This window comes from Phyllobates terribilis, unplaced genomic scaffold, assembly GCF_046119375.1.
Source record: "Phyllobates terribilis strain yellow unplaced genomic scaffold, ASM4611937v1 Scaffold_10__3_contigs__length_209671492, whole genome shotgun sequence".
NCBI classification, from domain to species: domain Eukaryota; kingdom Metazoa; phylum Chordata; class Amphibia; order Anura; family Dendrobatidae; genus Phyllobates; species Phyllobates terribilis.
Window position 1 is genome coordinate 199,732,888 of NW_027362770.1, and position 12,623 is coordinate 199,745,510.

At 45.1% G+C, this 12,623-nt stretch overlaps 1 protein-coding gene across 1 annotated transcript in view; it reads left to right on the top strand.

Moving 5' to 3' along the window:
• Window positions 1–12,623, top strand: part of SOX5 (SRY-box transcription factor 5) — a 581,616-nt gene that overhangs the window by 1,714 nt on the left and 567,279 nt on the right. Inside the window, exon 2 of the mRNA XM_073650528.1 lies at window positions 1,979–2,076. Coding sequence (XP_073506629.1) covers window positions 2,039–2,076 — 38 coding nt within the window. The 5' untranslated portion in view covers window positions 1,979–2,038. The remainder of the gene's footprint in view (window positions 1–1,978; window positions 2,077–12,623) is intronic.

A 12,623-nucleotide genomic window follows, 5' to 3' on the forward strand; every position in this document is an offset into this window, starting at 1 on the left:
CAAGTGCATGTGAGAGACAAACACCTGTGGAAGAAGAGACAGTCACTACAGACACATGGAAGAGTGACCAGGGAGGAGAGACAATTTTTACAAGAGGAATAGACAGTCACCACCAGGTGCTGGAAACATTACAAGTGATAGAGTGAGCAATGCATGGAAAAGAGTGTCCCCCATAGGTGAGAGGCACCCCGAGAGACGGCACAGGAGCTGGAGAGACAGCTAAGAAACTGAATGTTCACAAATGAAAGCAGAGAGGGAAGAGGGTGAAAGAGCAAAAGGATAGAATGTAAAATATGCGGAGAAAAAGAGACAGCAGATAAGGAAGAGAGTGCAAAAAGTGCAGAGGAAAAGAGACAGCAGATAAGGAAGAGAGTGCAAAAAGTGCAGAGGAAAAGAGACAGCAGATAAGGAAGAGTGCAAAAAGTGCAGAGGAAAAGAGACAGCAGATAAGGAAGAGAGTGCAAAAAGTGAAGAGGAAAAGAGACAGCAGATAAGGAAGAGAGTGCAAAAAGTGAAGAGGAAAAGACAGCAGATAAGGAAGAGAGTGCAAAAAGTGAAGAGGAAAAGAGACAGCTGATAAGGAAGAGAGTGCAAAAAGTGAAGAGGAAAAGAGACAGCAGATAAGGAAGAGAGTGCAAAAAGTGCAGAGGAAAAGAGACAGCAGATAAGGAAGAGAGTGCAAAAAGTGAAGAGGAAAAGAGACAGTAGATAAGGAAGAGAGTGCAAAAAGTGCAGAGGAAAAGAGACAGCAGATAAGGAAGAGAGTGCAAAAAGTGCAGAGGAAATGAGACAGCAGATAAGGAAGAGAGTGCAAACAGTGAAGAGGAAAAGAGACAGTAGATAAGGAAGAGAGTGCAAAAAGTGCAGAGGAAAAGAGACAGCAGATAAGGAAGAGAGTGCAAAAAGTGCAGAGGAAAAGAGACAGCAGATAAGGAAGAGAGTGCAAAAAGTGCAGAGGAAAAGAGACAGCAGATAAGGAAGAGAGTGCAAAAAGTGAAGAGGAAAAGAGACAGTAGATAAGGAAGAGAGTGCAAAAAGTGCAGAGGAAAAGAGACAGCAGATAAGAAAGAGAGTACAAAAAGTGCAGAGGAAATGAGACAGCAGATAAGGAAGAGTGCAAAAAGTGCAGAGGAAAAGAGACAGCAGATAAGTTTAGAAAGTGCAAAAAGTGAAGAGGAAAAGAGACAGCAGATAAGGAAGAGAGTGCAAAAAGTGCAGAGGAAAAGACAGCAGATAAGGAAGAGAGTGCAAAAAGTGCAGAGGAAAAAAGACATAAGGGGAGAGTGCAGATGAAAAGAGAGAACAGATAAGGAAGAGAGTGCAAAAAGCGCAGCGGAAATGAGACCGGTAAGGAGAGAGTGCAAAAAAGTACAGAGGAAAAGAGACAGCAAATGAGGTGAGAGAGGGCAAAAAGTGCAGATGTAAAGAGACAGATAAGGAGAGAGTGGAGAGGAAAAGGGACAGCAGAGAATGCAGGGCACTGAAAGCTAGAGACAGTGCTGGGAGGGGAGGGCGAGAGCTGAGAGACAGCTGAGAGACATTCAGAGTGCAGTGTCCCTCAGAGGGGCCTCTGCTAGATTTCAATCTGTCACACTTGCTTTTCTTCCCTGGGAACAATGTGTGATTGTTGCGCTCTCTCTCCAGAGTAACATGGGGGGTGGGAGGGGGCAGCAGCTCGGAAGGTGGCAGATCCTTGTGAGAGGGTCCCTGTGCTGTGTCCTTGTGAGAGCGCTGCTCCTGTCCCAGGGATGAGGATCATTGTGCAGGGACTGCGGGGATCACTGACTGAGAGGGGGCGCTCCCTGCACTGCCGCTGGCCCTTTAAGAATCTGGTCAAGCACTTCTAGTGGTGTGAGAGTCACAGAGAGAGAAAGAGAGTGTCTGTGACGGGGAGAGAGAGTGCCCGTGGAAGAGGAGAGTGTCGGGGCTCGGGAGAGAGGCGCAGATCGTCTCACTCCACTCTGGACTCATTTGACAGGTTCCCTTCAAGCAACCAGAGGTGGCATCTGTGACAAAGGGACGCTGTGCGGGGCTCAGCATGCTCACCGAGCCCGACGGACCGCCCGAGTTTGAGAGGTGAGTGCACTCTTATTGTACACTTACCAGTTGTGCCGCCGCGGCAGGACCACCGTGTCCAGTACCGGTCCTCGTACGGACCGTCTGACTGCTGTGTATGGCCCCTGGTATGCTGCGTATACTGGGACCCCCGGTGTTTGCTCCTTATCCATAGTTCTGTATACAGGGACCCCCGGTGTATCCTCTAGACTTAGTTCTTATAGAAGGACACCCCGGTATATGCTCTGTACTCCTGTATACGGGGACCCCTGGTATATTCTCTAGACTTAGTCCTTATAGAAGGACCCCCGGTGTATGCTGTATACTCTTGTATACGGGGACCCCTGGTGTATTCTCTACACTTAGTCCTTATAGAAGGACACCCCGGTGTATGCTGTATACAGGGACCCCCTGTGTATTCTCTAGGGTTAGTCCTTATAGAAGTACACCCCGGTGTATGCTCTAGACTTAGTCCTTATAGAAGGACCCTCGTTATAACCTCTATATACATAGTTCTGAATACAGGAACCCCCCGGTATATTCTCAAGACTCATTCCTTACAGAAGGACCCCCGGTGTATGCTCTAGACTTAGTCCTTATAGAAGGACACCCCGGTGTATGCTGTATACTGCTGTATACGGGGACCCCTGGTGTATTCTCTAGACTTAGTCCTTATAGAAGGACACCCCGGTGTATGCTGTATACTCCTGTATACGGGGACCCCTGGTGTATTCTCTAGACTTAGTCCTTATAGAAGGACCCCCGGTGTATGCTCTATATCCATAGTTCTGTATACAGAGACCTCCAGTGTATTCTCTAGACTTAGTCCTTATAGAAGGACCCCCGGTGTATGCTCTAGACTTAGTCCTTATAGAAGGACCCCCATTATAACCTCTATATACATAGTTCTGTATACAGGGACCTCCAGCCAGTGTATGCTCTAGACTTAGTCCTTATAGAAGGACCCTCGTTATAACCTCTATATACATAGTTCTGTATACAGGGACCCCCAGTGTATGCTCTAGACTTAGTCCTTATAGAAGGACCCTCGTTATAACCTCTATATACATAGTTCTGTATACAGGGACCCCCTGTGTATTCTCTAGGGTTAGTCCTTATAGAAGGACCCCCGGTGTATGCTCTAGACTTAGTCCTTATAGAAGGACCCTCGTTATAACCTCTATATACATAGTTCTGAATACAGGAACCCCCCGGTATATTCTCAAGACTCATTCCTTACAGAAGGACCCCCGGTGTATGTGCTAGACTTAATCCTTATAGAAGGACCCCCTTTATAACCTCTATATACATAGTTCTGGATACAGGAACCCCCCGGTATAGTCTCAAGACTCATTCCTTACAGAAGGACCCCCGGTGTATGTGCTAGACTTAATCCTTATAGAAGGACCCCCTTTATAACCTCTATATACATAGTTCTGTATACAGGGACTCCCGGTGTAGTCTCTGGACTTAGTCCTTATAGAAGGACCCCGGTGTATTTTCTTTATCCATATTTCTGTATACAGGGACCCCAGCATATGCTCTATATACATAGGTTGGAATATAAGGACCCTCAGTATATGCTGTAAACTCTGTCCTTACACAGGGACCCCCGGCATGTGCTCTGTATACCTGGCTTTGAATACAATGACCCCCGGTATTTGCTCCAGATTCAGTTCTTATTTTGGGACCTCCTGCCTGATCCTTCCCGGTATATATTCTGTATACCTAGTTCTTCTACAGGGGATCATCGCTTATTCAGTATTTATACTTGTGTTCTAATAGAAAGAAATTGTTGTAGTGGAGCCGTATAGCAGAGTATCATGTTATTTATTATGCTTGCTTATATGTATCACATAGCAATATATAGCGGATTATTATACTATTTATTACATGTCACTTTGTGTCGGAGTTTTATATAGCGAAGTATTATCTCATAGTGGAGCATTATACTATTTATTACTTGTCACTTTGTGTCAGTAGTATTATATAGTGGAGTATTATACTATTTATTTCATGTCACTTTGTGTTGGAGTATTATATAGTTGATTATTATACTATTTATTACATGTAACTTTGTCTGGGTATTATCTCATAGTGGAGCATTATACTACTTATTATGTATCACTTTGTGTCGGAGTATTATATAGCGAAGTATTATCTCATAGTGGAGCATTATACTATTTATTACATGTTACTTTGTGTCAGTATTATATAGTGGAGTATTATACTATTTATTACATGTTACTTTGTGTCAGTATTATATAGTGGAGTATTATACTATTTATTACATGTTACTTTGTGTCAGTATTATATAGTGGAGTATTATACTATTTATTACATGTTACTTTGTGTCAGTATTATATAGTGGAGTATTATACTATTTATTACATGTTACTTTGTGTCAGTATTATATAGTGGAGTATTATACTATTTATTACATGTTACTTTGTGTCAGTATTATATAGTGGAGTATTATACTATTTATTACATGTTACTTTGTGTCAGTATTATATAGTGGAGTATTATACTATTTATTACATGTTACTTTGTGTCAGTATTATATAGTGGAGCATTATACTATTTATTACATGTTACTTTGTGTCAGTATTATATAGTGGAGTATTATACTATTTATTACATGTTACTTTGTGTCAGTATTATATAGTGGAGTATTATACTATTTATTACATGTTACTTTGTGTCAGTATTATATAGTGGAGTATTATACTATTTATTACATGTTACTTTGTGTCAGTATTATATAGTGGAGTATTATACTATTTATTACATGTTACTTTGTGTCAGTATTATATAGTGGAGTATTATACTATTTATTACATGTTACTTTGTGTCAGTATTATATAGTGGAGTATTATACTATTTATTACATGTTACTTTGTGTCAGTATTATATAGTGGAGCATTATACTATTTATTACATGTTACTTTGTGTCAGTATTATATAGTGGAGTATTATACTATTTATTACATGTCACTTTGTCGGGGTATTATCTCCTAGTGGAGCATTATACTACTTATTATGTGTCACTTTGTGTCGGAGTATTATATAGCGGAGTATTCTAGCCGGATAGTGTTGCCTTCGCTGTGCCTCAGATGCAGTCCTTATAGAGGGTCTCGCCTGCTGACTTAGTTGTTACTCGGAGGGTCCGTGCTCCTATAACTCCAGCAGTGCACCCCCTGGTGTAGACTGGGTCCCGCTGCCTTCTGCTCCCTGCAGGGTCCCGGACCCCTCTCCTGCTGGCTCCGTCAGATCCGCCGTGCTCGGCTTATTAATATCTTATAGAGGGTGAGCGGAGACGTCCCGGGTGTTTGCTATGGTTCTACCTGACGGATGAGTGACGGCTGCCCGAGGTCTGCTCCTCCTGCAGCGCTCCTGCGAGCACGACCCCATAGTGACAGCAGCCACTCACATTTCCCTCTTTAGTTTCTGGCATTTTGTGTATTTTTTTACCTAAAGCTCCAGAAATAAAAGTGTCGTGAGAGCCGGGAATTACTTTTGCGCTTTGCTCTTGTTGCAAAGTATCAGGCACATCCCTGATTTCTTCCAGGGAACAAAGGTCACGGTGCTATCAGCTCCCGGGCTGGATTCACATGTTTGTGACGAGGGCTCCGCGTGTAATAAGGATGTGCGCTGATTATTGCCGCGCGTTATTGGGGTGGAGGGAAACCTGGAAATCCAAAAAGTGCCAACTTTTTTCTTAGCGTTTGAGTCTAGGCTTCCTGGCTGGTGTTATTCTGCGGGGTCTCGTTCTGCGCCTCTCGCTCCGTTACGTTCGGTGATTTTCCTCCTGTGATATTGTATCTTTATAGCTCCTCGTTTTCTGGGATTTCGTGGTAGAAAATGTTCCCATGTTTGCGCTGCGTTTGGGCTGAGAGAAAAAATAACTGTGCTGGGACTCCTGAATATCTGGATATTTGGGTGTTAGATACACTGTATCAGTCTGGACATTCTGCTGAGAAGAAGTTCTATTTCTGGGTTTAGATACATTGTATCGATCAGGACATTCAGCATGCGATAGGTTACATTAGTATCAGGATATTCTGGGCTTAGATACATTGTATCAGAGTCAGCATTCTGCATGAAATGTATTCGGATACTTCTGGGGCTGGATTTATTGTATCAGAGTCAGGACATTATACATGTGAACTGTTAAATTATTAAGGACTTAGATACATTGTATTAGGATCAGGACATTCAGGGGGTTTCATTATTGAGTCTGGACAGTCCACACGTGACTTGTTAGTTTTTGAATCAAGTTATTTCTGAGTTTAGACACGTTGTATTCAGATTAGGATATGTCTGGGCTTAGATACATTGTATTCCGATCAGGATGTCTGGTCTTAGATACATTGTATTCAGATCATGATGTCTGAGCTTAGATACATTGTATTCTGATCATGATGTCTGAGCTTAGATACATTGTATTCAGATCATGATGTCTGAGCTTAGATACATTGTATTCTGATCAGGATGTCTGGTCTTAGATACAGTGTATTCCGATCAGGATGTCTGGTGTTAGATACATTGTATTCCGATCAGGATGTCTGGTGTTAGATACATTGTATTCAGATCAGGATGTCTGAGCTTAGATACATTGTATTCAGATCAGGATGTCTGAGCTTAGATACATTGTATTCTGATCATGATGTCTGAGCTTAGATACATTGTATTCAGATCATGATGTCTGAGCTTAGATACATTGTATTCTGATCAGGATGTCTGGTCTTAGATACAGTGTATTCCGATCAGGATGTCTGGTGTTAGATACATTGTATTCAGATCATGATGTCTGAGCTTAGATACATTGTATTCAGATCAGGATGTCTGAGCTGAGATACATTGTATTCAGATCATGATGTCTGAGCTGAGATACATTGTATTCAGATCAGGATGTCTGAGCTGAGATACATTGTATTCAGATCAGGATGTCTGAGCTGAGATACATTGTATTCAGATCAGGATGTCTGGGCTTAGATACATTGTATTCAGATCAGGATGTCTGGGCTTAGATACATTGTATTCAGATCATGATGTCTGAGCTTAGATACATTGTATTCAGATCATGATGTCTGAGCTTAGATACATTGTATTCAGATCATGATGTCTGAGCTTAGATACATTGTATTCAGATCAGGATGTCTGGGCTTAGATACATTGTATTCTTATGATATAGCTAGCCTTAGATACTCTGTATTTGGATATAGGATTTCTGTTTTGTGGTGATTATTGATGTGTAGGGTTAGAGACTTTGTATGCGGGGAAACCTATATTTAAAGAGTGCGGGAAGAAGGTTATAGGTCATGTGGACGGTGCGGGGATATTAGGGTCATGTGGACGGCGCAGGGGTATTAGGGTTATATGGAGGGTGCGGGGGTATTAGGGTTATATGGAGGGTGCGGGGGTATTAGGGTTATTTGGAGGGTGCGGGGGTATTAGGGTTATTTGGAGGGTGCTGAGGTATTAGGGTTATATGGAGGGTGCGGGGGTATTAGGGTTATTTGGAGGGTGCTGGGGTATTAGGGTTATATGGAGGGTGCGGGGGTATTAGGGTTATATGGAGAGTGCGGGGGTATTAGGGTTATATGGAGTGTGCGGGGGTATTAGGGTCAAGTGGACGGTGCGGAGATATTAGGGTCATGTGGGCGGTGCGGGGGTATTAGGGTTATATGGACAGTGCGGGGGTATTAGGGTTATATGGACAGTGCGGGGGTATTAGCGTTATATGGAGGGTGCGGGGGTATTAGGGTTATATGGAGTGTGCGGGGATATTAGGGTCAAGTGGATGGTGCGGGGATATTGGGGTCAAGTAGATGGTGCGGAGATATTAGGGTCATGTGGACGGTGCGGGGATATTTGTGTCATGTGGACGGTGCGGGGGTATTGGGGTCATATGGATGGTGCGATGGTATTGGGGTCATATGGACGTTGCGGGGGTATTGGGGTCATATGGACGGTGCGATGGTATTGGGGTCATATGGACGTTGCGGGGGTATTGGGGTCATATGGACGGTGCGATGGTATTGGGGTCATATGGACGGTGCGATGGTATTGGGGTCATATGGACGGTGCGGGGGTATTGGGGTCATATTGACGTTGCTGGGCTATTAGGGTCATATGGATGGTGCAGGGCTATTCGGGTCAGGACACACAAGGATAGAGGCTTTGTATTAGTGTCTTAGGGTTAGAGCGTTCAGGGACAGAGGTTTTCCATTAGCGCTGGGATTTGTGGGGTTAATGGCAGGTTATTCTGGTGGGGGCGCAGGCTTAGGTGGATGGTAATAGGATCAGTATGTTGGAGCTGTAGGATCGGTGGCTTTGTATGGAGGGTCTGTATGGCCCTGTGCGGAGGATAGTCCAGTGGTGGTCCGGTCCCCATTGACACCTCTCTCCCTATCGGAGCAGATGCTCGTCAGATGTTGTCTGCCAGTAGTTTCCGCTCGCTCCTCGGTTAGTGATTATCCAGCAGAAGCGGTGGCGATCACTCGCTGTCCTTTGCTGCTCCCTGTGGCTGCCACCGCTGACTGCTTCCTCCTGTGCATCGAGGCCTCCTCGCTGATACCGATTGCTCGCTGACTTCTGGTGATGTTGGGATTTCTTCGCTCGGCCCCCGGTGATGAAGCTTGCTCGCGGAAAGTTTCCTGTAAGTTCTTCCTTGTTCTCGCTGTCGGAGATGTCTTATATTGGGGCTTAGGGAAAATTAGCTTTGTATTACCTGGTGCCAACCTGTGCCCCCTTCCTGGCATGGAAGGGTTAAGGTAAAGTGCTGGCGTTTTCTGCATGAATGTGGCTCGGCTTGGGCATTACATTAGCGGCTGGGTGTCTCATATAGAAGAAAATACCCACAGGTTACAGGGAGAAATCCGTCAGGAGGGGGAGAGCACTTAGCCGCCGTAATGTCACCCTCATTTAAACGCCCACTGGATTTATTTTGGGGTCATGGCAATAATGGCGAGCTCTTAAATGCTGGTCCCTCTATGCCTGTGTGGTGTGCCCGGCTGAGGTCCTCATTCCGTGCCCTTTTTACCTGCTCACCATTTTATCCTGTTCTCCTAAATTATCTATAAAAAATGGGGGGAAACCCTTGTAGAGGGCTCAGGTCGGGCGAGGACAGTGGGCACATCGTGGAAAGCAAAACGAGGGATGGACGAGAAAAGTTGTAAAAGTGCAGCTACATTGTATCCCTGTGTGCCGTGATCGGGAGACCCTGTAGTTACAATGTAAATGGATACAATGTTGCAATTATCGTCCTGATGGATTCAGTCTGTATTCTTATCTGATTCCCACCATTACATGGAGGGTAATTATATTGTATGGGGGGGTTTCAGCCAGCCGTATTATCCTCTGCCTGTAATAATCCCTGCTCCCCCAGCGTCTGCCCCTGATCTGCTGATTTATAGGTTCATCTAGGGGAGCGGGAGCTGCTACTGGAAATCTCCTCTGTTGTACTTGGCTCTTAACAGGCAGCGATTAAAATCTGAGAACGACTGTCAAAATCTTGTCACCATAATGAGCATGTTCCACGTATGACAGCGATCCAGACGCCGCTGACGCGCGCTCACATATTACCGTTCAGCTCCTGCACTGATGAAATGCAGATTTATCCCTAATTATTATTATTAGTTAACACGCGCGTCTAAAAAAAATCATCCGATGTTCATCCAGAAAAAACGGATGATATTTCATCTGCATTGTCATCCGTATGGCGTCCGATCTTATACATCCGCAGTGAAGAAAATGTGCAAGACCAGAAACAGTTTCCTGCTTACGAACTAATCCAATGCCATGCTCCGTTCAGGTCCCATTCTCCGTTCAGGTCCCATTCTCGCTCGCCGTTAGAGCTGACGATCTAATCTAATGCCATGCTCCGTTCAGGTCCCATTCTCGCTCGCCGTTAGAGCTGACAATCTAATCTAATGCCAAGCTCCGTTCAGTCCCATTCTCGCTCGCCGTAAGAGCTGACGATCTAATCTAATGCCATGCTCTGTTTAGCTCTCATTCTTGCTCGCCGTAAGAGCTGACTGTCTAATCTAATGCCATGCTCCTTTCAGGTCCCATTCTCGCTCGCCATTAGAGCTGACGATCTAATCTAATGCCAAGCTCCGTTCAGGTCCCATTCTCGCTCGCCGTTAGAGCTGACTATCTAATCTAATGCTAAGCTCCGTTCAGGTCTCATTCTCACTCGCCGTTAGAGCTGACGATCTAATCTAATGCTAAGCTCCGTTCAGTCCCATTCTCGCTCGCCGTTAGAGCTGACGATCTAATCTAATGCTAAGCTCCGCTCACGTCCCATTCTCGCTCGCCATAAGAGTTGACGATCTAATGCCAGGCTTCGTACCTTATAATAAAGTGCGTTCATCCTTTAAGTGTGCTCTCGTCTTCCCTCTGTGTCATCCACCTGTCAGAGTATAACAGAATGGCGCCACCCTCGCACAGACCGCCCGCTCGTTTTTCCGGCACCACTTTCGCACCTCGCTCTCGATCCGATTTGCAGATTGATGGTTGGTTACTTTGTATCACTGGGGGTTTGTTGTCAGTGATAGATATTTTGCACGTTGACAGCGGTCGTTTGCAGCGGTGATTGACGGCCGGGACCAGACTGGTATTTAATCTGGAGGCCAGATGTTAGACGGTGTCAGGGGTTGTGCAACTACTGTTCTCTGCTCAGTCTATTATCTCCGACAGACGTCCGGGGCCGCACGGCTTCTACCTGATCCTCACATCTTCATGTGAAGGCGAGATTGCTACATCATGTTCTACCTTATTTGTAACTCTTTTCCATATTATTATTATTATTATATCCCCTCAGACTACACCAATCCCATGCATGACACTTGGATATTCATCACTATCGCTATTTTCTGGCCTTATAGCGCCATTTATATCCCTTCTACCACAGACCTGGCGCCACGATAGCGGCACACTTTGGCCGAACACTTTTTATGAATTGACGGCTTTACGTTGCGTGATTCCGTTCCTTCCGGTGTGGATGTAAGATACATTGCTTCGTATCTCCCCGTCCGTGTGACCGGCCCCGCAGTTTGTCGCTGTTCTCCGTCACTACTAAACGTTGATTGTACAGATATAAAAGTGAGAATTCGGGAGGGGGCGTCCGTCAGCTCCTGCGCTCCGTATCAATCACGGCATAATTGCACTTACAATAACAGTTTGCTTTTGTTTCTGGCTCACGCGGCTCCGGATGGCGTGACGGTTTCTCGGTGGACGGTTTGTGTACACAGGTCCCCGCCTGAGTTATGTTCTATTCTTCCTTCTGTCGGTGATTTGTCACAGAGTTAGTAGGGTGGAGTGCTGGGAGGCGGAGGGTTAACCTGACATTGTGTCACCGCCATGCGAACTTTAACCCGTTATTTTGGGGATTTGCACTTTGCCTAAACTCGTGGTTATATTTCCTTGGAGTCTTGGCTGGAGCTGAGACACAAGTGCGCTTAGTGTTTGATTTAATAGTGGGGTATCCCGACCCTCCCTTCCCCGGCCATGTTCAGTTAACCTCTTAATTGCTGAAGTGTAAAGTGCTGCTCGAGCCCCAAGGGGCTGCAGAAGATGAGCAGCCATAGAAGTGGTTGTTCTCTGAGCAGCGTTAACGAGTGCTGCTCCTCAGTGCATGGGGGGGATTTGTGAGGATTAAGCGGAGTTGTGAGCTGTCACCTTTTGCGCGGTGACTTATCTGTAGGTGCGGGCTGCGAGCGCAGGGCTTTATTGCGCGTTATTGGAAGCTTTTCCTCCGTTATCCTGGAAATGGTTTGCAGATGTTCCTGCGTGCGCAGCCGTCGGCCGTTGTGATTTTATTAAAAGATTTTCCGATGCTTTAATTAAGGAAATAATTGTCTGGAATATAAAGTTTCCCCGTCTGCCGGCAGCGCGGCACATGGAGAAGTGATGGCAGCGCCGGCTGACAGCTTTACACCGTGTATTGCTTAGTACTTAGGAGCAGAAAGCGGCAGCTCGCATTTATTAGGGTGGGGGGGATTACTTATCAAAACTTTCCCCCCATTAACCCATTGTGGCCACGCTGCCCTCCCCTCGCTGTCACTAATGTCATGTGCTACAATGTATCCAGCGTCTCCTCGCTATACAGCTCCATCAAGTGATCCCATGGATGAGTCCGGGGACTAAATACACAGCGGTGTGAAAAAGTGTTCGCCCCCTTCCCGATTTCTTATTCTTTTGCATGTTTGTTTCAGATCACAAACAAATGTAAATATTAGACAAAGATAACACAAATAACCACAAAAATGCAGTTTTTAAATGAAGGTCTTATTTTTAAGGGAAAAAGAAATCCAAACCTACAGGGCCCTGTGTGAAAAAGTGATTGCCCCCTAAACCTAATAACTGGCTGGTCCCTCAGCAGCAGCAACTGCAATCAAGCGTTTGTAATAACTGGCAATGAGTCTTTACAACGCTCTGGAGGAATTGTGGCCACTCATCTTTGCAGAATTATTGTAATTCAGCCACATTGGAGGGTTTCCGAGCATGAACCGCCTTTTTAAGGTCTGCCACAGTATCTCAATCGGATTAAGGTCAGGACT